At 46.2% G+C, this 25,071-nt stretch overlaps 1 protein-coding gene across 2 annotated transcripts in view; it reads left to right on the top strand.

Annotated features, from left to right (window-relative positions):
• Positions 1 to 205: 205 nt before the first annotated feature.
• The window catches only part of LOC146196642 (uncharacterized), a 78,940-nt gene continuing 54,074 nt past the window's right edge, over positions 206 to 25,071 (top strand). For both annotated transcript variants that reach the window (XM_084598406.1, XM_084598407.1), the window contains exon 1: positions 206 to 609. In XM_084598406.1, coding sequence (XP_084454532.1) covers positions 607 to 609 — 3 coding nt within the window. In that variant the 5' untranslated portion in view covers positions 206 to 606. The remainder of the gene's footprint in view (positions 610 to 25,071) is intronic.

Genomic DNA, 25,071 nt, shown 5'->3' with positions numbered 1-25,071 from the left:
TGAAGAAGGGGGGTGAAAGAGTGAGGTACAGGAGGTGAGGAGGGCGAGAGAGTGAGTGACGCGTTGAGCGAGCGAAAGGGCGATACCGGAGGAGAAAGAGAGGGTGCACAAAGAAGAGGATGAGGAGGAAGAGTCTGCGCAAGCGCAGTAGGTGGCGTGCCGGCGCGGAAGCGGGCAGAGGACACCTCTTAAAAACAGGTGGACCTCGGCGGATGCTGGTCAATCGACGCTCGCCCAGAGCGGAGCATAGTACGTCGCGTGTCAGCCGACCATAGGCCCGGCTTCTTCTTGCTCTTCTTCGTCGGAGGACTTGGGATAACCGGCGGATCGCCGAGATCGCGCCACAGCGGAAGAAAGGAAGGCGCGCGCGGGTGAAAGAAAGGACAGTTTATTCTAACCTCTATGGCTGAGCCGGTGGTCGACGAACCGCGCTGTTGACGTCGCTCAAGGCTCCTCGTTTTCTTTTTTGTTTTTGTTTTGTTTTGCCGTTTTCTGTCTCCGGCCGCTCCGACGTTCTCTTCAATCTCGGCGTGCTTGACTGAAGACAACTCTCCCTCCGCTCAAGACAACAACGCCGCGTGCTCTCGCCAGTATCGCAAGAGAAAGATGGTGAGTGCTCGTTCATTCTAGTTTAAAGCTGACAATAATTGTTCGCACATCTGCATGAACAATAAGAGAAACAGGAGCAATCGTAGCCTTCCGTGTGTTCAGCTTTTCAGTGCCTTTATCCTTGTTGGGACGAGCTGGCAGCCAAGACTTAAATATACGCAACGAAACCCGTGTGCAGCAAAAAAAAAAAAAAGAAAAAAAAAACCTATTCAAGGGTTTTTAAGTGTGCTGCAAAGTGCTAATGACGTCACCGTTTCACGCGTCACGATGACAGTCGTTGAGAAAGTCTCGTATTACGAGTGGACGCCTGAAAAAATCTGTATTGTGTGACAGGCACGTGCTGATATTATAATGTTCGAATCGACGCCGCTCAAACCCACGTGACGCTACGTGCTCGCAGAGCGTCACTATTGTCTTTTTTTTTTGCCCGTGCGTATGATTCACGTTAATCCTCCATTCACAGAAGAATATATAGCAAAATGGTGGAGCTTGTCACACTGTTTTATTTACGGCGCATTGAAAAAATAAAAGTTTTTCAACGTTTCTAACTTAGCCTTAGTACAACTGTTAGTCATATTGAATGAAATAAGAAGTAAAAGGCGATGCATGATATTCGCCGATTGCGTTAGAGTTGAACAAATGTGCATAACTAAAGTCTAGCTTTCGTTCAAACAAAACAAAACAAAACTCACAAAGAACAGCTGGCTTGCGTAATAAGCATCTATTTAAGAAAAGGAGAAAGGGCATTGGTAAAGGTGTAAGATTCAATCTGCACGCTCATGATTCTCGAGACCAGGAGGTGTTCAGCGAGGGCGTAGCGACTGCTTTTTGGAGGGAACCCTGCACACCCGAAACGAAGCAGAAAAGAATGCTCAGCAACCGAGAGGACCAACCGCGAGTGTGACGTCATAAATTTTGATCGAGGTCGATAATAAAAAGCGCGTGCACGCTTATGTCTTGACGCGTCTTTCGAAACACCTAGAAGAGAAAGTTGGAGGAACTGCGGAAAAAAAGAAAACAAGAAGCTACTGGCAAATGGCATCGAGCGCGAGTTCGCACTGCTCGCCTGCTTACTAAGCACTTGGCAGATAAATTGATAAATAAGCGAAAAATAGAGCACGAAGCGTTTTTAAATCTTTCCTTCTTAGTGCGTAAACTAAAGTAATTTTTCTTCAACAAATGCATGCAGTGTTTATGAGGTTCGCAGATCTGAAGTGCATCTTGTGTTGAGAACACTTGACTTCTGTTCGTTTTCGCGGGCTTGACCTCGACGGTGGATGGCAATATAGTGAACGTCCTCGCCAAGCGCCGAAGAGCTCTCATGCCTTCCGTTCGAATATTTTTTCTTTCCGCTTTAAACACCAATAACAGGAGCGGACGTCTGCCTGGGCACGTTCTCGAGAGCCTTGCATTGTCAGACGCACTTTTTTGCTCCTATTTAGGTTCCTTATTAGAGCGCCGACCGCTTTCGAAAACGGTTATATAAAGCTGCGGCGGCACGTCTGGCTGTTTTCCCACGGGAATTCAGCAGCGGCAAAACGCGAGTAGCTGTGTGAGCTGTCGTTTTTTTTTTTTTTTTCTTTGAGTGTGGGCAGGGCTTACCAGAAACGAATCTCCTTTCTACTGATAGGCTAAAGAAGAAAGCAGCGTTCATTACCTTTTTGCGCGTTGATTTGAAAGCGCTCATAACTTCCGGGATGCGATCGGCTTAAACGAGCCCGCATGTCGTTGCCGTGAGATGCGCATAGACAGCCGCATAATGGTCTTCAGTCAAGACATGCCAGTGGTTTAACCGCGTAACTTGCTTCTAGACTATTCTTAAAGAAGGTTGAAATTGCGTGCGCGTGCACTTGAGGGATGAAAAACGACTAAAGGATCCTTGTACTATTTGCACCGTTGTCGCGTTTGTTACAGACGCAAGATAATTTGATTTTCGTTCGATGTAGTCTTTACGTATCCCAAAACCCACCTGCGGTTCAACTTGCGCGCTGCCATTCGTCACAATATACCTGCTAAGTCTCATTGTTGCTTCTGAGCGCACCATCTCTATACAGGCTGCATTTTTGGGCTCACAAAAACCCGTATTATTTTATGCGAGACTAGAAAATCCTAAGAAGATAGTGAGAGACCGGAAAGCGTGGCGTGACATGGTCCATAGGGTCACGAAGAGTCGGACACGACTGAACGCCTGAACTGAACTGAGAAAATCCTTTTCTTGTACAGTGCATTCTGGTGCCGTCGGACCGTGAGAGTGATTTAGATTTGCTTATAGCAAGAGCCTCTGGGACCACCGTCAGTCATCTTACTACAACATTTGGTCACCGAATACAAATGCCACTGAAGCACTTTCTTATATACCAGTGTCAGAAAATATACACTTCAGAGAGGACCGCCTGTACTTCTTGCTTCACTGCGTAACTTTGGTGCGAGTGGAAAAGCCCATTCTCGCGTTTCATATTAGTGCATTGTGTAGCTGCTAAATGCACGCTCAAATATAATTTCATATTAACCTTCTAAATGCACACTGATCAATCAAAAAAGTTTGACGAACTGTTGTGTACAATGATACTCGCCGGCCTGCGCTCCAATAAAACACGGCGCGTTTCCGCTCTGAGAGCTTTTCAGTGGATGTTTGACCGCGTGTGTTGTGTGGTCCTTTGCGAATGTCCGGCTACACCATGCGTCAAGTCGTCGATCGTTTATTCATCATTTTAGGGGAGTATCTTAGTTAGTTAAACGAATGGTTACCGTCTTGGAAGCAAATCTCGCGCGGCAGTGTAAACATCGGAGCTAAAAAAAGTTTGAGAATCTTCATAACTGCAAATCCATCAATATTTGCTCTCCGTTTTATGAACGTACATGTTATTCTGTACACAATATCAACACGACATATACATACCAGCTTGCACTGACTAAGTTCAACATTGAAATTTGTCAAAATTATTGAGGTAAGAAAGAATACTATTTATGTAATGTAATCAGATAAAAAATAGTTTACGGCGTATAAGTCCTTTCTTGGTTAATAGGTGGTTCCTACTGACGGCTGCGCTTCTTAATACAGGTTCAGATTGTCCACGCTAGAGACCGGAGCAATTATGAAGGTAAGCGTTCGCTCTACGGATTGCAAACGCTGTGCAGAGAAATGCGGTCGATATATTAAAATAGTAATTAATAATAAGGGAGTAATTACTCATTAGCATCACTCTTCAGACAGCCACACACCAACAAACGAAAGCTCTACATCTTTGAGATAAATTTTGCGGTATAAAAAAAAGTTCCTCCTTGTCCGTGTTCCTAATCCCACCTCAAGACGAACTTTCCTTTGTAGCCGTACGACTGCGATTAGGTGGATGCCGCTAATTACTCCCTTATTGCAACCCTGCTCCGCCTTGGGAGGCATTCCTGAATATTTAATCAACACAGTTCCCACCTCAATTTGCTGCTCAGTTTGCTATCACCCTGCCATCTGCTAGCCGTTCCGGTTAGCTCAGTTGATAGAGAGGCTGCCTCGGGCAGGTGGTGATCCCGGGTTCGAACCCATACCAGGAAGAACGAATTTTTTTTCGAACACGAAATTTCTCGGAAAGTTGAATTGCTTTCTTTTGTAGCCGTATGGCTGAAATTACAAACTAACCAGACTCGTTCACTTTCCCTAAACATTGGAGCAAAGCTTAATCAGTCTAACAAACTAAGGTCGATCGCGCCCAGGCGGGTGCATCACCAAGATAAGCAAGCTAGAACACCTAAACGATTACACTTGCTTGACTTCTACGGGCACTATTTACTCCACCTCAATGCTTCTTTCACTGCAATGAAGGCTATGAGCACTAGACGAAGGATTCCCTAACTGGTTCATGGATGCATATGAAAATACGATACTCGTGAAAGCATCGTCTCGAGGTCGTAGCATCCACTCCAAGGCAAATACTATAGCGACATAAATTAGCTGCGGTCACATTATCAGCTTCGCTATGCAGACTCTATGTTTCGTTTCTTTGCAAAAGTAAGCAAAACTTGCCTACTGAGCTTACTGTAATACGCTGTGTCTCCAGATGATTCTGCAATTCTTTGTGTACTCCGAATCAATGTCAGGGATCTAACAATACAAGCAAACGACTGGCGTAAACAGCGACCAACCAGTAGACGTCGACGTGTTCGGAGGCGAGATTCTCATCTGAACTAGCGGAGGACTCCAGGTGCATCTCCAGCTGCAATATACTTGATAAAGTTGATGTCTATACTTCCACGGTTGCTTGCGCCATATAATGCTCCGCTGCCCCCTCCCCCTTCCCCCAGCAGCGTGTTAGCCAACATGTGCCGACAATGTCGCATACAGTAATCCGCAGTCTGCATCTGCTACTTTATGTCTTAGGAGCGTATCGCCGAGAATCCGGACAAGGGGGAGTAGTTTGGTGGAGGTTGGCGAAAGGGATCTCGGACCATATATAAGCGAGAGGTATTTCACGCTTGCACCACCTCGGTATATATGTTGTCGCGCTCTGTCTCAATTCTTCTTGTGTTTTTCACTGCTAGCGTTTATGAAAGAAAGCCGCGAGCATGGTCCTGACGTCAGCTGCCTGAATTTAGCGGAGAGGGTGAAATGGGGAAACAGGGAGCATTTTTGTTTCCCCTTTGCACGGCTGGTACGTGTCGCCATAAAGCGCCACGAAGTGCGCAATGCACGCCGTCCCGCTTCGAGTGCCTTTGTCGCGCAAGAGAAACGACAATGCTTTGCACAATCGAATGTCACTTTTTTTCGCCACACTTTCGCCATAAAGGGGAAGCGATAGGTGGCGCTCTAGGGGCGTTTTGCTCAGGTCGGCGCAATAAGGGCACTGCGATGAAGTGGCTGTCTTTGCCTCCTGGAATTTAGTCTCATAAGAATGGCAAGCTCATTTCAGGCCTATGGGAACGGACTTAGGTCTAGACGAGGCAAGGTTCACACTTTTTAAAAGACTCGTATCAAGGAAAACCGGTACGTTACGCTCGCTTGTCTAAGGGCGTAGCATATTTATGAAGACTCAGTGCACGTTAAAGAACCCCAGGTGGTCGAAATTTCCGGAGTCCTCCACTACGGCGTCTCTCATAGCCCAAGTCGCTTTGGGATGTTAAACCCCACAAACCAACCAAATCAACTTGATGATTGTTCGCAGCCTACGTGAGCTATGGATGTTATTCTTTTGCATTTAGTGACCACTGTAATAATGGCCTCGAAGTAATGTTTTGATGAAGGTATTGCGTGATGCTTTAATGATAAAAAAGTTGTAAGCACATATTTCTAGGAACTAGTGTGCCAAATGGTGAACTTTCTTATATGCAAGAATATAAATATTAGGCTGTAGAAGTGTAATTAATAGTAAAAATGTTTGTTGTTTGGTAGTTCATGCTTCACGAGCACTATCTTTTTTTCTTTTTCGGCGCGATGTTAGCTCATTGCAAAACCTTTTTTTGGTCGCACATACAAATGGCGCTAAGACGGCCGCACTGTTGAAGTGTTTGCTTTTACTGAAAAAAAAATGAAAAAAAAAAAGAGCCATACGCGCATGTATGAAAAATAACCCCGCCTTTCGCTTCTAAAAGAACGATCTGAAGCTGCTCATCGTTACTTCCTTTCACGCTCTATATTTATTTATTTGGTCAGGGCCTGTAACTAAATGCTCTTTGCGAACTTTAATGCAGGAGAACTAGAACGACTAGAGAGAGAGAGAGAGCGAAACTGAACATCCTTATAATATTATCTGAAAGGTATCCATAAAGCAACGAAAACTTCCTTCACAGTGAGCTTCCTATGTTATTCATTTTCTGTTCACATCCACGAGGGGCACCCAAAGAACACGACTAGTGCATTACTAACGTACAGAAAGGGGCCGCTGAAAACCAAACAAGGCGAGCGATAGGCGTGTAAGATGGTCAGCCCTGTGCTTCCAGAAGCTACTCTACAAGTTCAGTTCCGCCTCTTGTGCGCGTTCCACGCTGGCCTCCTCCCGCTGTTTAAACACCAACTCAGCCCACGTGGCCGGCCCGCCCTGTTCAAATGTGCTCCCGGGGTTGATGCCTACACTCTAGTGAGGTTGAAGGTTGCGCGGAAGCAGACGTTGAGATGCACAAGTAGGCGCGCGTGTACACTTAGAGTTCCTCTTAGAGGGTGTTTTTTTTTTTTTTTTTTTTTTTTCAGTATCTTACACATAGCTTTAAGCGCGGAGCAACGACAGACACTATTCTCTAGAAAAGTCGGTCTCCTGTGTTTAAGGCAGCTAGCCTCTCCTATCCAACTATAGTTTAGTAATATTTTCTTGACCTCTCCTCCTCTTCTCCCGAGGAAGTTGTTTAAAAAAAAGCCCAGTGTGGCCTAGATGCACGGTCTCCCTCAGGCGTGACGGCAGGTAGCAAAATGCTGCTAATCAAGGCTATCAAACCTGTGCGCAGTACGAGTAGTTGTGGCTAGTCAGGGTGCCCGGTGATTTTATTCAAACATCTGAGGACAACATTTTCTGGTGTTCAGTGACTCTGCGAAAGGTTAACACAGCCGTTATCCTGGACGCACATGATGCTGAACTCTCGTAAAGATTATAGATAGAGAATATTATAGCATTTTTCTTCTTGTTAATGATGCGTTAGACGTTGCTGCAGGTGGATCACCTTGTGGTTTTCGCCTACTCCTCATAAATAATTTATAACTGTTTTTTTTTCTCGTCTTCATCGGTTTCGGTTTCAACGGCCGACCAGTGGCTGTGACGTCAAAGTCCAGTATAGCTCATTCGAGAGATGAAAACAGCAATAAAGTTGCTGCTTTTTCACATGCTTTAATTCCTGCTCTTGCAACAAGTTGCTTTCAGCGTTTTTGTGAATTAAAACCGCAGAAGGACGATTATATCGCTGTTTTTTCATCCGCTATAGGCGGCCAAGGCTTGACTTTAAAGTCACAGTCATCGCTCGGCTGTAGAATTTTCATTATACATTATTTAGCTGTCGTATAGATAAATATCCCGTAGTGATTGGTGTACAGTAATGTAGTATACATAATTTAAAATAATATAACACGAAACCAAAATTTAGGTGCCTATACTCCTTTAATAAACGTAGTTGCTATTGGCTCTGGCGCCAGTACTGACATTGCAAATCAGTCGCATCAAGTGGAGGTGTGGCTTCAGCTACGAACTGTACACCTAAATAGCGCAAACATTTTGCCGGTGACGCTTCATAATGAACATTCAACGCCCGCAAACAATATGACTTAAAATTTCCACTATAATGCGGTGCCAGTGCCCGAACACGGATCCTTCCACATATGACCTCTAGCCTCTTGCACCGTAGTAATGAGGAAACTATCGTAATTTGCAGAACTAGTTAAGGAATACACCAGCACTATCAATGCGTTGTGTTGATCAAAAAAGGAATGAAGGCTGAGAGGTTTTCATTGAGAGCCCAAACAGAATTCGGTCGCCAATCACCAATGTCGTAGCCATCGACTACGATATCGCGGATCACGAGAGATAAATAGCCTCTCCACCTGCCACTCGAGATGAAGCGAGGAGAGAAGAAAAAACTCCATTACGCGAGCAAGCGAAGTGTACAGACATCGCCTTGCATTTCGTCCCGGTAGATCCCTGCAACGCTGCCAAAGCAGCCGTTGTGTATCTCGTCCAACCGGAATAGCGAGAGATGGCTCTGCATGCTTTATTTCAGTTGTCGGCATGCTTTAGTTTCTTTTTACATTTATTTTCTCTTTTTTTTAGCGCATAGTTCGCGTCATCGGTTTTAAAACTTCTTCGCGTAGCCAGAATTTGTTCGTACAGCGGACGAGGAGGAGCTCCACTTGTACTGCTGCGTTCATTTGGGACTACATTGATACGCCGGTGAGACCACGTGGCGGCGTCCGCCTCTCCAAGCTCCCAGAGTACTGCACCGAATTCGTGGCTCGGCGTGGGGGTCTCGACAGACATTTATGTCATGCGTTAACGAGAGCCGTTTTGACAGTCACATCGACGTTCCAATTTCTTCTTTCTACCAATTTTTTTCTCTCTCTCCATTTAGCTTAGGCCTGCAAGAACGTGCGCTGTGTACGAGAACGAGCAAGCCTGCGGACACGTGCGCGGCCGACTCGAACGATTTTCTTTAGCTCCGCCGGAACGGAATAGACGCCGGCTCTGCGCGCCGAGGCTGTCTGCTTGTCTAACAGGGCAGTCCACATCAAGAACAAGAAAATTAAAAAAAAAAAAAAGTAAATGTGAACTGGAAGCTGGGTATGGCCAACGGAATCAAACACATAAATTACGAAGAAAACCTGTTCCGTGACCGCGCCGCGCTTCGCCGTCTTATAACCTTGACGCAACTGATGTATCTAACAGGAGTCGGAAAGAAAGAAGTGGTTTGAGGATAATAAAAAGATCCGTGTGACGAAACGAAGTAGCAGCACAGAAATCGTAAGATCCGATCTCCACCAGGCTCGTCTCAATCCGCAACCTACATTCGCGGCTGAGCGGGTTGTACATTTATTCTCCAAGTTTTTTTTTTTTCTCTCTCTTTCTTTCGTTTTACATGACTCAGTGTCGGTTGTTCTCTCTCTCTTGGCGTAAAACCCGAAGGCAGTGTCAAGAATCAAAGCACGCACCGTGGCACACTCCTCAGCTCACCAAGGCGACGTCTTCTCTGCCGAATTCCGCTGTTTTTTCCAACAGCGAGAATATAAAGCGTTTTCTTTTCATTTTCTTCATTCCGAGACAGCGACGAAATGATGTTATGTATTCAGGGCACTGTACGTGACCCCAGAAGCTGCCTTGAACACCGTCTCGTGCTTTTTCACTGCTACAGAGCGCGAGTTATGCTCAGACCTGTCAGTGTATGGCGCCTTCGAAGTTACAGTGAAAAGAAAGCAAGTAATGATCTTTATCTCGTTCGTATGAATTAGCAAGTCGAGCGCTCTTTAATAATAATCGTACCGTGCTGGTTCGCAAGCAAGATTCTGGCCGAGGACTTGTGGTTTGCTTCATAATTATGTAATTGTACAGTCGTTACAGCGGCTCATTTTGCACGGCCTCACACTCGAAGAATGAGCAGATATCGCTCATAATTTACTGGTACAGTACGAGGGCTAAATCTTCCCAAATTCAAGGCGATCTGACGCGAAATTGGCCAGTAAGATTCGAAAGAATCTTTCTTTCTTTAGTTTGGTCGTAGCCCGGATTGCACAAGTGAGAATTTCCCCGAGGTGTCCCGCAAAATTCTTCAAAGTACTCAATGAATAATAATTTGCTTTGATAATGGCATAATTGAGGCACCAGGTTCTCTCTTTCACAACTCAATCGGATAACGTCAAAGTAAAGCGGATCGGTGAAGTAACTTCAACAACTATGAGGCATTTATTCTTTCGATAGATACTGTCCCTTTCCTGATCTCCGGCCGTCTTGAGAATATCGCACTGCCTTACACGCTGTCTTATAACGTAGTTTATTTCCCTTTACCCAGTGTTAAAATGTATGCGTCCCTTTCTTACCCCCCCCCCCCATCTCTCCTGGCCATCTGATATTTTTTTCTTCCCACCTTTTTTTTCTCATTCCCCCCCCCCCTTTTTTTTTTTCGCTAAGAGCTCAGGCGTGATTTAGGTGCGCGGCTAATGAACCGCCTCTTAACTAAGTTCACCGGCATAAAAGCGCAGCTTCGAACACGCTGAAAGCTTGAAGGAAAAAGAAAAGCGTGGAGTGGGTGAGCCCCTCCAAACTACTCAAGAGTGCGGAGCCAATCCTAATGAGGAACATAAATATCGAAAAAGGAAACAGTAGGACGAAGAATCGATGCTCTCTGGTTCCACGCTCTTGTCCGACGCTGTCCTTCAGCCTGGCTGATACACCCTTGCCACCACCACCACTACTACCATCTACCGAGCCTCAGAATGAAAAAAGAAACTCAGAGAGGAAAGCACATCGGCTATGCCATACCGAAGACAAACTAAAATAGCGAAGGAGTTGCGAGAAGAGGTTGGAGGAACGGGGAGAGGGTTTGTTGGACGATCAATTTCCTAGGCAGGAACAGCCGCCCATACACGGTGTACACACACATCCTAAACCGGCACGCACTCCAAGCTCGCTCACCGTATCACACGTGAATCGAATTCGGGCCCCTCGCTGGCAAAAAAAGAGAGAGAGAGAGAAAAAAAAACGGAAGCAGAAAAGAGGACGTAAAGTAGTCTCTCCAAATTAACCTCGGCCTCCGCTGATGTGAGCGGCGAACGGGCATCTCTTCCCGGAGGCAGACAGTTCTGGCTCCAAAGTACACGAAAAATAGAAAGAGGACAAATACAGGCGGCTGCGAAAAGAAAGAAGCGCGGTAAAAAAAAAAAAAAAAAGAAAGAAAGAAAGGCGGATGAAATTAGACAAGCCACGCGAGCTGTCCTGCATTCACGGTCCGCCTGAGCGAAGCCTTAAAGGAGGTCGACAGTTTGACCCGCGCCAGTGCCATAGACGGGGCAGCATTGGAACTTTTCTGCCACTGTAAACATCGGAGTTTGGGCTGCTGGGGAAAGGAGGAACGGGGGTTGGCGAAAGGGGGGGGGGGGGGGGAGGAAAAAGGAGCAGGGATGTGAAAGAGCGGGCGAGTCGAAACTAATGTCCTTGATTCGCTGCTCTCTGCATTGCATTGGGTTTGGGAGCTCATGTTTTCCCTTGTTTCGTCCGCGACCACATCGATGCACCCACTTTCATGGCTCGTGTGGCACTGGTTTTATACCGTCGTAAAGACAACGCGAAGAGCGACTACGAATAAATGTTAGAGAGCAATTGAAAGCACTAGGTCACGTTCACTCCTTTACCTTTGAAAACCTCATTCGTTCAAATGCAACGGAGGAATTCGATGCCCAAGCGATGAAAGTATTATACGAGCACCGCGCCATTCAGGGATAACCGATAGCATTTTGAGGCGCGCTAGTTTAAGCGGCACTAATTAACGAACGCGTAAACAAGGCACAGATCGGCCCGTTGCCTAGTCGCAAGTAATGTTTCTTTGATGGAAACAAGTGAAGTTCAATACTCGGAAGGACAGAATCGTAAGTTTGAGGGAAGTGAAATAAAGCGGTTTTTAACAGTCTTACACGATGGTCGCTATAGCTACGTTAACTGTGATAATATATACGGAAAACGCGCCTTGGAAAGCCTGGCAACCCGTTGCCATATTTGTCGCACGGCTGTCAGGCAGTGCTGAAACTATTCGTGGCGGAATTTAATTTCACCGCCATCTCTCCACACGCAGCCTGCAAGCGATATGTGCAGCCTGATTTTCTGTAGCCGGTTAATCACAAGCGTATATAAGCTCCAGATGTAAAGAAAAATAAGAAACCACTCTTTGCCGACGTCGCTCTCTGTCAACATTTATTTACTGGTGTGCATAATAATATCATTCGTTCAAATAATGTTACGCGTTTAAATTAAATCTCAACTACATGTAACCTGAGAGCAAACAATGATCACTATTTTATCATCCGCGTACCGTATTAGAATACTAATGAGCTACGAATTATTCGAAGGATCTACGTTCTGTTGCAGAAGTCTGGACTTCCATTAGTGCACAGCTCCGCGCACTTCAGGAAATTAGACGCGCGGTCAGAGCTGCCGTCGGCTGTACGTTCACTGAGCGAAATACACATATTCACTAATTTGGAAGTGTGCGCATGGCTTTGCACTGGGAGCGAAAAGAATTGATAAAGCGGAAAGAATGAATCTCAAAAGTACCTTGCCCGGTTTAAGGACCTTTTTAGGTCTCCGAAAAAAAAAAAAACAACTACGGTATAAAGCAGACAGCAGAAGAGACAAAGTAAAGAAAAAAATGAAATAAGACGTATTTGAAACAAAGAATTGATAAAGAAATGATTCAATCTCATCCCTTGTATGTCGCAACTGTTCAAACCTTACAGCTCGTTGACCTGGCTCCGCGTACAAGTACTGCAGCCTGCCAATCATTGACTGCCCTCGTTCGCCTTCTTGTTCCCTTCTTGTCCGGCTTATAATGAAACTCTCAGGGCACTTTTCTGGCTTATGCTCCCTTTTCAGGCCGCTTCCCTTTCTTTTCTGCGCTTTTCCTTCCAGTCCCGATGTTCGGCGTCGACGGCAAGACATTTTTCATTGTGTTCTGCGGGGTACGCGGGAACAGTACCAACAGGTCTCCAAAAGCAGCCTGAGAGGAAAGTAGCAAAATCCAATGAGTGAGCGTCAAGACTAAACAGCAGAGAATGTGCTTCCTGTCTCCTCCTATTTACGGGATTGATTAGGCGCTCACCACTTGCACTGATAGCTTGCAATGGTGACGATTATTCCGCGAGCGACAGGTACATCAGAGACATGTTCTCATTTTTGCAGTAGGGTTCTGTATGAGGTCAGCTTTTCAGCGACAAATGACGTGAACGTCGCACTATGTTGGATGAGTCTCTGCCATAATTGGGGCACCCTTACCTTTATAACTTTTTAAACTAACTTTCGCTTTTCTGACGTACCGATTTAGAGCCGGATGCCATGTCACGGCATCAAATGTGATATTTTTTTTTTTCTTGGCGTGATGTTAAGTTTTCGGTAAGGACAACTATCACTCGAGAGCCCACGTCTTAAATCGACACACAGCCGGGGTTCATTTACTAAGCAGATAATGTTTTAAAGATAGTTTCCAGTCCTGCTCTTTCTTCGCGTGGTATATGTTCACATCCGTCTTTGCTTTACATCAGTGATGCTACGGTGGTTCTAGCTTTGGCCCCTATGTTATGCGGGGGTTATAACCCCAGTGCCACCGGGGCCTCAGCGATCTGCAATGAGTACGAACTTCGTAACTGCATACCGTGCAATGCCAATGCAGATTAAACAACCCCAGGTGGTCTAAATTATCCAGAACCCATAATTATACCCCACATAACCCGAGTCGATTTGAGACTTCAAACCCCCTAAAACGCAGCCAAAGCCAAAATGTCTTGGATCCTATCTCGTGCAGGCCAAGCAATATCAGCCGCAGCGCTGTTTTTCCAAGCTTTCATCGCGCCATCAAAATCAAATGATCATCTTGAGCTTTGTCAGCATCAGCGTGCTGTTTCCGGCGCGTTTGATTCAAACATATTTGAAATAAAATTATTGGTCGTAGATATTTATTACTGGCCGCGGCCCTATCCCAGGCAAACGCGCCCGCAGAACTAAGCTCTTCGATCATCGCGCGAACGAGCTCCGCTTGTGAAGCCCGCGTGAATAGCAGCTGCCGTACGGAGGCACAAACGCGGAAGAGACATCTGTGGACGAGGGATGATTTGTCTCCGCATCCGACGGAAAATCCACATACACGCCAATCTGCCCGCACGGGGCTCGCGGGCACATCCGAAAGGCGTCTCTTTCGCTGCCGCCGGTGTTTCGGCTTTTCCGTTCCATTTCTACCACGCCCGCATTTCGACGTCGGACAACAATAGCAACACCAAAACATCGAGTAGCCACGCGCTGCCTCACATCGACCGTCCAGGAAGGAATTCGAGGCACCGCAATTTCCCGTTCCGCGCTATCCCTCAAATCGGCCCGCACACCTTCTATTTGGCCACGTCGGGACGAATCACGTATTTTTTTTCTCTCTCTTCCCCTATCCTGGAGCTCACCCGGTCTGCGTTCCTGTCATCGCGCCGGGGCCAGGAGGCTGGCTGTGTTTTTGTCTTATCATCAGTGATCTTTCATTCACTTTTCTCCTCTTGATTTTATATCTGTCGCCCCCACAACCAGTCCCTGCGCTAGGATCGGATTCTGGCACTGAGATTACCTTCGCCTGCTGCGGCTCAACAAACAGTGGATGAATGTCCAGCACTGTCCGGCGGTCGGGACAAAACATTAAAAAAAAAGACATATATATCGCTGCTGCAGGTTAGACCGCTGCCGTCTCTCAAAGTTTGTCTCATCGAACGATGTGTTCAGCAGCATAAATATGTGTTTCCTTAGCACAGGCCCGACCACCAGTCTTCGGTTACCCATGCAATGCACAAATAGCAATGCGAGACAAATAACATAAACAACAAGGTAACAAGGACCACACTCCAGTAGTAAGTATACATCAGCTCGTTTCGAAGGATTCAGCGGGAGATTCAAGCTCGGACTTTTCCTACCCTTTTTTTCCCCTTCTGTGCAAGCAGCGTCGTTGACTCAAAGCGAAGCCGCGCGCACACACACGAGTTGAAAACGGCGGTGGATTCTCTATCGAATTACGGGGGCTCTGGCTCCTTTGTCCGCTCCTTTGTTTTCCACTCCCTCCCTTCGTCCTCTTCTTTGCCTCCTTATTTCCCCTTTCTCCGCCTCAATTCTCTCCGCGGCCTTTAGTGCCGGGCCTCTTTGGCCAGGCTTTTCCCTCTTTCGACGCAAATGAACAGTTTGGGGGCTTTCGCGACTGTTTCCTGCCCGGCCTGTTTCGAACGGGAGGAGATTTGCCAAGCTCGCGAATGGGGAGCGTTTCGCTCTGGGGCTGTAGTTGGTTTCGCCCCCCCAAAATAAGAAATGACGCCGCTCTTTCCCCACCCTTTACACCACCCCATTTGGTTTCGAAGAAGCTTTATGCGGCAACCGAAAGTGCACTTGCCTGCCTCGGTGCAGGGAAAACTTCGAATGTTTTTTTTTATTCTTACGATCTTATGTATATATTTCCCCCTTTTCCTGTTTATCTGTAGGCTGTGTTGATCTGTTGTTTCTACCGGGAGGGTAGCATTTCCCGCTTCTGTAGCGACCCTTTAAGGTTACCTATATATTTCCTATACGATCGCATTTCCTTCTTTCTTTGCGCATCAGTTGGTCGTATAGAGAAGGGCGCAGTAATGCTAGTCTGTAGAAGACCGGTCGATATGCGCCCTTTAAGTAAATTGCGGTACGAGATAGCCATCAGCGGAGGCACGGGCGAAAGGGTGCTGCGTTTTCCGTAGAAGCCAGAGATAGGGGGGATGCCTAAGTGGTCGGTGTTCTAAGCAGTTGCTTGGCGACCCCATGCTGTGCACATAAAGGTGCAAGGGCGCTGTAGTGCAGCGCGCGCGTGTGTATTGGCTTATTAACATACTAAGACTTTTTTTTTTTTGGCAGGCTGAAATTAGTCTACGAAACACAAACCTCTTCGCGATCGGGAGTATCATCTCGTGTTCACGTGATTGTTATTCTTATTTCCCATGTAACCGTTCGAATCTCGACAATCTTTCTTCGTAAAGCGTAGGCGGGGCTAAAACAGAGTACCAAGTGACGCAGTATGCAGGGATGACGAGGACAATGAGACGAACGTTGTTTAGACCTGTGTGCCTATGGTACAATAAAAATAGGGTTCCTTTTAAGGTTCGCCTCAAGAATAGACGCGAAACGCGTTTATTACCGCCTTTTTATTCCACGAATCCTTTTATATTTATGAAGTGGTTTTTTTGGGGGAAAGCAAGACGCAGTATCTGACTTCTCACTGAACACCTACACTTTATACAAGTGTACAGACTCCAACTACAGACTCCAACTTGACTAGAAAATGGATGATAAATGGGAAGCGAAATGGTATGACGTCATTCTGAACGGTGCACGAAGTACGGTTGCGTCATCATTCTGATACGAACTGACGTGCGTATTTTCTCCGGCGTCATTTTTCTCAATTTTGGTTACGGCGAAGGCGATTGCTTTTCTTCCGAACGAGCTGCATACGCTTCGCGTAGTATAATACCAAAACTGGAAGGTATAAAATCACAGATGCAAGGACTCCCATATCTAAGTGTTTTACGTGACAAGCGTCTGATACTTATTTTAACAGGCTTGCAAAGAGTGCCTAAATGTTCGTCCTCCTGATCGAGACCCATCGATAGCGCGATTGATACTGACGTCATTGGACTGCAAGCTAAAAAAAAAAAGCACAGTTCTATTAACGACACACCGCAATAAAGTGACAGCATGATAGCGGCAAGCCTGAGCGAGCCTTCTTAGAGTGCATGACGCATTAGCGAGCCATGTCGACCGTGCACCGCTACTCGCTCGCTACTTTTTCTCAGCACATTGCCGAACTTCCTGGCATTTTGCAAAGGGCATTTAGGGAGAGCCTCTGCGCGAGACAGACGAAGACAAGAGAGGAACACAGGACTTGTCTTCGTCTGTCTTGCGCTAGGCCTCGCTGTAAATCATGACGTACCAACTGGTCCAGAACTCCACTTTGCTCAAGTGCTTCGCATTGTCACGCCTCGCTGCGAAGGCGACGTTCAGCGTGTGAGAGTGCTCGAGTGTCGATGGCATCCGCATGGTTGCTCGTGCAGCGACTGTCATGCATATGTACTTTCATGCGGTGACCGAGTATGTTTTCACGAGTTCCTTCGGTACACTGCACAAAGAAACTACTAGGCAGAATTCGTTCGGGCTACCAAGCGGCACTACTGGTTGCCAGGGAAGTCGAGCATGCTTTGCCCGCTACATTGCAGCTCGGGATCGTGCCAGCTAGACCAATCGATATTTACCCTCTCTTAAACTTCATTGTTGTTGTTGGCAGAATAAAGCACGGCATTGACCTCTTCGTCGTCACTGAGTAAAGCGGATCAAATATGAAATGATTATCTGGATTCTTGATGGAGCCGCTTTCATCGTTGTCCCCGCGGCTGCCTTAAAAAAAGAATGGATGTCCTCCCTATAGTCGGATGCAGACCTGTCTATACATGTCATTTTTTGGCGTTGCTTGTCTATCTGCGCTCGGACGGTATTTACGTGCGCGTCGCAGATTTGTGAGGTCACGTGACCAGGCCGTGTTGCCGAGATTCCTACACAGTGGCGTCATTGTCCAGCTCTGCGTTTATGAACTTGAAACCGAAAGCTGCTCACATACGTATTGTGGCAATGAATTATCCAATAGGAATATATGCACCTTCCAACGTGTATCATTCTTCCTGGGATAACAAGGGAGACTTGAAACAAAGAACTTGCCATCAACAAATTTTGTGTTTCCACTCCTTCAATAGTTTTTACTCTGATGGTGGCTACGTTAGAGCCCACCGATACTCTTCCCTTTGTGTGTGTGTGTGTGTGGGGGGGGGGGGGGGGGGGTGCTATGAGGACTCGATATGGCTTTTTACCGTGGGTTCATCTTTTGTTGGTGCCGAAATCAAACGCGGAACAAGAAATATAGAAAAGACCAAATGGATAGAGACTTTAGTGCAAGGCGGTAAGCAACACAGAAGAGGCAAAAGGAGCTTGAACCTAAGCAAAGGGTGTCAAAAGGGAAATTCGTCTTTGGTTCAGTCCTGTAAATAGGCGCAGGAAGTTTGTTATGACGTTATGGCGTTCCAGATGCGGATACTAAGAACCTTACAGTTCTGGCTGAATTTGGTCTCTTTTTTTTTTTTTTTACCTCATTTTCTTACGCATTCTTGTTGCATTTACACCTAGATACGAACAACAACAAAAATAGTAATAGTGGCAGCAGGAGCGAACTGCTGCGGAGATCTAAATTTAAGCAGCCATCAAAGGGGCGCACAAATAAACGGCCACTTCGTAGAGCACTCGGTGTGGGAGCACAGAGAATAAAGAAAAGAGAGCTAAAGGGTGACACAAAAAGGGAGGAAAAATGGCGCGTCGTCATTGGTGAAAGCTCAACTTTACTTCAACATTTGCGCAGCTTCTCTGCCATTCCTTCCTTTTCATCCTTTCTCCCGGATTTTGTCGTGCCTCTCGCACAACTCGTCCTATATGGGTATACTTTCTTCGCTCAGTCGATTTCGCGGCGACTACGGAGCTGCGACAACCGAGTGGCGTATTAGGAAAAAAAAAAGAAAAAAATATCGATACGGATTTATAAATATAAAAACTACGGAGCGAAAAAAAAAAAAGAAAACGTCTTTTGAGAGGCAGATTGAAAAATAAATAAGGAAGCACGGGGAAGCAGTGAAGCGTCAAACAGTGCCGCATGAATCCTCAACATCTCTCTGCGCGATGGAGGAAGAGAGAGAGACGAAGAGACTGTAGTGAATGGAGGTATTGAAAGAAAGGAACAGATCCCTTTTCCATCTTCGAGCCTCGCTTTGGAAAACGCTTGCGTGCAATTTTTTTTTTTTTTTGCTCTTATCTGAAAACGAGAGCAGCAGCACGAGAACGATAACAAAAGGAGAAAAAAAAAAAAGGAAACAAAGGGAGTAAGCGCGCCCAAAAAATGAGGCTGTATGCGACGAAACGAAATTAGAAGGCAGAAAGATTAGCCGGCGAGAAGCGCACCAAAGTGCGGGAGTGGGCTGATGGTGGCAGCAACAGAGGGAGCTGCAGCGCCGAGGCATCGCAGGATCAAAATAATCTCCGCCGCCCGGTCGCCCGTTGGTTGAGAGAGGGGTCGAAGTAAGGTACCGAAAGGTGGCGGGGGAGAGGTATTGAAAGGGCACCGGGAGGATCTCGGAGGTATAGGGGGTATATGCATGCGGGAGCACATAATACCGCTGACGTTCGCAAGCTTCGGCGACGCCATATGGGGCATCGGCGTGGAAGAAGTGGAGCCTTCCTTTGCCGTCCGGAAGGCTTCGCTTCGCGCTTAATTAATCCGCCCCCGAGGAGCAGAGGGAGCGAGAGGTGGTCCAGGAGCCGGCGGCTAGTCTCTTCCTTCCCCATTGTCCCGACGCGGCATGCCGGACCTGCTGCTGGTGCTATCAGTGTTAAAGCGCAGTCTCGCCCCACTTCTCACGCGTCCCTTCGGCCCCCTCTTTGGTCTGCTTCGTGAATCCAAATCACTTTCTGGCCTGCACTGTCTTTTCCTTCTCATCGACTTCGCTTTCTTGAGTTCGGAATTGCTTGTCACACAGAGCACAGCGGCCACTCTCTATCTGTTGTAGGGGATGGCCCAGCGCATTTTTTTTCAACACGTTAAATTTCAATTTCCGTTCTTCGCTCTCCAACATCTCCCTTTTCTTCTTCGCTTCTTTTCCATCCTCGCCGTTCTTCGAGCCCGAGCCCGAAGTTTTCGCTCTGTAAGTGTTCAATTACTTCCATCGCACTTTCCGTGACACTGCATTGTACTGGTGAGACCGAAACTAACGATTAAATTTTGTACATCGTGCTCTTTTTCTTGTTTTATACACGTTTCAGATAATTGCTCTCGTTTTTTGCGTGTAAATGTCAGGAGATATGACCTTTGTTTTTTTTTTTCATTCTTTTTTCATTCATTCTTTTCATTCTTTCATTTTCTTAAGTTAATCTCTGTTAATTTTCTCACTCTCTTCTTAACGTGCGGGGGTTGTGAAACATTTACAATAGATAATGTATAAGGTGATCATAGAGCGTAAATAGCAGTCGCGCCACTTGTAAACGCCAACACGGCTGCGTAACGTTTCGCGTAACTGGGCTTAGTATGAGGTGGCATGATTGCAGACTCGTTTGCTTCGAGTTATTCCTAACGCAAACTTGTCACGTTCGGATGGCAGTATTCTTGAAATGTCCGCTTCGGTCCAAGCAGGCACCCGCCATATAGCAGGGTGTCTGCTGTATGGTGGGTGCCCACTCATCTCTACTGTTTGGCCATACCGGCTGAAGCTGACCGTGTCGTGGCATCATTAATTTGCAGGGCAAAGGAGAACACTACAAAGCTCATGTCGTAGATACTTCTGATTTATATTTCAGTCGTTCGAAAGCAGCTGGGGGCTACGTTTGACCTAACCGTTGAGGGAGCTTCTACGCAACTAATGTGATTACAAACTGGGGCAGTGGCGCTTGTAAAGTGAGTGAATGCCGCCTGAAAGAAACGAGCCCTCGTCCTTACTCTGACGTCATGCTATTTATTGCTGACTAAGGCGGATGTATACATACAGCAGCTGGAGAATATGCCGCTGATACTGATGATGATAGTAAAATACCACTTATAACAAAGCCTGCTTGTTGTTTTTAACCGAGAAAGTGTGCCAGATATAAAAAGGCACATTTGGACAGGCGGAGTAAATGGAAACTTCCAGATGATGTAAGGCCACATCCAAAACAAGCTTTCGATTATGCACGTAGTCTGACAATGGGCAACAAAGTTTGATGAACAGGTACATTATTATTATTATTGTTATTGTTATTGTTATTATTATTATTATTATTATTATTATCATCATTATAAATATTATAAATATTATTCAACATCGGGAGGAAAATAACAACTAGTAGCAGCTCAGTGCCATATTTCTAAAGAATGCGCCAGCTTTAGTAAGGACTAGACCACATGAGTGTGCAGTTTTCCGCTTGTAAGACACTAATCCCCGCTACTCCGATAAGAGTGAATCATGCGTGAACTATAGCTTCTATATAGCCTCGGAGGCTTATAAACATCCGCCAATATTGGGTGTCATCGGGGCTTGTGCACAAGTGTCATGTTTGTCGCACGGCAGCTTTCACGCAAACTCGCGCTCCACCTGTTTGTCGACGCTACAAGGTACAAGTTTTCGCCCCACATAGGTTGCATATGCTAATACCTGCACCGGTTTCGGCTCCCGGCGGGCATTCTCTTGCCCTCCGCCATCAAGCGGCACGCTTCACCTCGATTTGCATGTTCCCCCTCTCTTATTCTTCTTCTCCTCTTCACTCGCGCTTCGTTACACGCCGATTTCGATGTTTACACAGTGCTGCCTTTATTGCCATCGGTCTAGCTTCCTTTCGAGCACGCGAGCCTGAAAAACAAAACACAAAGCACAAAACTGCATTTTGCGACGAGGTTTTCTCAACTTCCACTGTAACCCTAACTTAAGTTTTTTCCCAAGCCGCTCGTGACGGGATGTTTTTTCGCAACGACACGCACATCCTTTGTTCCTTCGCTTTTTATTCCCTAGAAAGTAGAGGCGAGAAACCAATATGCCCGGCCGACCGGCTCTCTATAACAAGCCCATCTATCTCATAGTGTGCGGACGCCGGGGTTACCTTTCCATAAAATTGCGTCTCCAAGCACTCATACTTCCACGTCGTTGCTGCGTTTACCTTCTTCCTCTCTTTCTTCATCCCGACAAAAGTGTAGCTACACGCGAACTTGGATACAATATCGAGGGGCCGGCGCCACGGTCTTTTGGCTCTCGCTCGCGCTCTTAGGCAACAACAACCACCCGGCGATCAATTTCGCTGGCGCCTTGCCTGTCCCTGCAAGCCTGGCGGTCACTGCGCCCTTATATCCTGCGTATTGTTTGTGTGTGTGCTTTTTGCGCGTACGTCTTTTGTACGCAGACAAAAACGACGGGCGATTGACCGGAAATTGTCATTTTTCACCGACTCCATCAATTGGCTCGCCTCTAACGCTTTGCCTTTAATCGAATTATTGAACGAAAAACGGTAGAAACAAAAAAAAAAAGAAAAAACGAGAGATGATATATATTGTACCGTTCAACTTCCTTTTCATATAAAGTGCATCGCTGGCATATCTTTGAGATAATTTCCCGGATGACTAGCGGGCGCAGTGCGAAACGAAAATTTATACAATAATGTTCTGCTTCTGTCTTTGAGGCGATTGTTTTGTCCGCGCACTTGTTTCAGCAAAGTAACGGCCCCAAAGCGGTACATTGAGTACCCCTGATACCGCGGAGCTTCGATGCTTCGCTTTTGTCACGTATCTCGCCTCGCATCTCCGCTATATGGGCACCCGATTGTCAGTGTGCACAAAGTGATCCTCGCTATCCTGTCCATACATTCCGTCACCGTTTGTGTACTGTATTACGCGTGCGGATACACTTTTCTGCTTTCAGTATAGTCAATAAAAGCTTTTAGCACGAGCTTTGACAGAGGCCCGTGCAGGTTTCTTCGGCGCTCTGATAGACCGTTAGCTTTTACTTACATTTAAGAGTGTGGTTCGATCAATTTTATCTTCTGTTTTCGTTATTGCGTTTACTTTTGCGTTAAATCAGCAGATTAACTAGCCTGTACACTACATATATAGTCGTGGACAACTTTCTGCGGCTCTGTGCCAGGAGCAAGACAAGAAAGAGAAGTAGATTGGGCTTTTCTATCCTTGCTACTCGACCTGTGCGGGTTGGTTGTTAGTAAGAAATCGGAAGGTGGGACGTTTTTGAGAGGCGTGGTGGGGAGTCGTTTGCCCACTCCCAACGACGCGAACACATAGACCCGTCTCCTTTACATTCCCGCCAAATATATGGTGCAGTGCCACAGAAAGTGTTCTCTAAATACGTTTGTGCACACTTATTTAAGGCCTGTGCTGGCCAGATTATTTCGAGAAGCACTTATTCCCAGAGCTGCAACACCAGTTCTAAGTTCAATGTTTTTCTGCACGTCTTTGAGACGATCCCTACATGCTCAGCGGTAAGAGCGCTCGACTGTGGAACCCAAAAATGCGGTTTCGACCCCTGCAGCAGCCGCTTTCCGCGATGAAAAGCAAGGCGGAAGGGTACTGTGCGATGTCGCTGCACGTTAAAAAGCAGCTGCATCACTTTTCGAGAATTTTGCGATATATAAGGATTCAAATCTACATAGGCTGTAGGTAATGCATGCAAATTATTTTTGCGCTAGCATTCAAACTAATGGCGTATTCGGCGATTAAACCTCGAGCTTCTCCTAGCAGCATTGAAGTTCTACGGAAAAGCTCGGTCATGACGCCACGAACGGTACTAGTTCTGATGCTCGTTGCCTTCGCCCACGTCCTGCTGCGCCTTTTCTGACGGTGCTAATGAACATTTTTAGGGCTTTGTTTTCGGCAGCCTTGTTTTTGCTTCTTCAAACCAAGTGTGCCTATGCAGAAAACGTACCGGTACCGTCAATGACTTCATCATGCATCCCCCCACCCGTCGCTGTGCAGTACGGTGAAGCCTGATAGCCATCGCGGTTTAAATCGCTAATTGCGCCATTGTTTCAAATGCTGGCACTAAGATATTTTGCACGCTTCAACTGCAAGCTATAATCATTCAACCACTGAAAACTGATGAAAATCTAAAACCGGCGCAGCTTTCCTTTAAAGAACCGCAGAAATTTCCTGAACCCTCAAATAGGGCATTTCTCAAAGCCTCAGGCCCTTTGGGACCGACGTTAAACGTCATAAACCAAACCAACCACAATAACCTATATCCACTATATGCATCTTTCAAGGCAATTCTCTTTGCCAACCCAAGCGCTTCATTTTGCAAAATATTAGCCCTGCAAAGGCTTTTCCCCCTTTAAGAAACACATACCACCGGCTATGGAAAGAAAACACAGCATACGCTTGACTTATACTAGAGCGATTATCTTTCAGAGCAGCGAGGCGGGATGCCGTGTGCGCCTCAGTACTGTTCCGCGGTTTCTTTAAGGAGCAGCCAGCTACGAGCAACCGATTAAACACTGCTAAAACGCTGCAGTTACTGAGAGTCTTTGAGCGTTAGTTGCAATGATCCGATTGCTGATAAGCCGGCGACAGCTTCATAACATATGACAGAATATATAAAACGCGGAATATTGTGTAGGTGTTTGTAAGCTTTGCCGGCGGCGGAGGGTGCACGCACATCGTATCAAGTGCGGAAATTAACTAGAGCATGAGAATAACTTAGAAAAAAACGAGTTAGTGCAATATAGAAGGTGCGTAGTGAACCTGTGATATCTTTTTTTCTTCTTTTTTTTTTTTTTTTTTTTTGCCTGGTGTTCCTGACAGGCTTCTTATCGAGTACAGCCCCAGTTCGGCCTCGCGTGGCAAGCGAAGCGCATTCTGAACACTTGAGGTGTGCTATTAAGTTGCTGTTACTATTTATTACTCTATTACTATATACTTATTTTGGGGAGCAAAATATATTAAAAGTGTGCTTGTTGCATTACACAAAGCCGTTGTTCAGGGGCGAACCGTTCCTTAGCTAGACCTTTGCACTCTGGATCGCGCTTAAAATTTTATTCGGTCAGCATTTATATTACGTTCTCGCTTTTACTGCTTTTTCCTATTTATTATTCGGTGTTCTTGGCATTGAAAGAAAAACAAGAAATAGGACAAACTCGGGAAGCCGCTGCACCGAAGTTATTATTTGAAGGCACATATAGCTTTGCTTATCGTTTTGTCGTCGAGCGCAAAACAGCCGCGAAGAAAATGTCGAAGAAAAAAAAATAAAACGAAGGATCGTATAGTGTATTTTGGAAAGTAACAGCAACCACTTTCCCACGCATAGACGTTCGCTTACGTTCTCTTTTGCCTTCAACCCCGCGGCGCTGCCTTCTGGCTATTTATCATCCCGAAAACGGTCCGTCGGGGGCCAACCCGCGCGACACCCCCGTGGCCCCTCAACAAGTAAAAACTAATTTATTTTTCCGGCCGCCGTCACAGTTATAGGAAGAGGAGACTGAGCGCTGTGTATACGCTTGGCGTAAGAGGGCGTTTTCCGGAACTAAAGGGGAAGGCCGTTTTACGTTTATGGCTTCCTCTTTATGCCCGCTTCCTGTTCCTTCCTTTTCCTCTCTGCCCTTTTTATTTTGGTCGTCAGCGAAGCGGAATATACAGTTTAAAGGATGAGAGACCAAGAAAGCGTAGAAGGAAGGAAGGAAGCCATTCTGGCTCGTTTTTATTTGTAAT

The sequence above is a fragment of the Amblyomma maculatum genome, chromosome 3, assembly GCF_055883805.1.
Source record: "Amblyomma maculatum isolate TAMU_Amacu chromosome 3, ASM5588380v1, whole genome shotgun sequence".
NCBI lineage: Eukaryota > Metazoa > Arthropoda > Arachnida > Ixodida > Ixodidae > Amblyomma > Amblyomma maculatum.
Note: the sequence above shows the minus strand (reverse complement) of the source record. Positions and strands in the feature narration are given on the sequence as shown.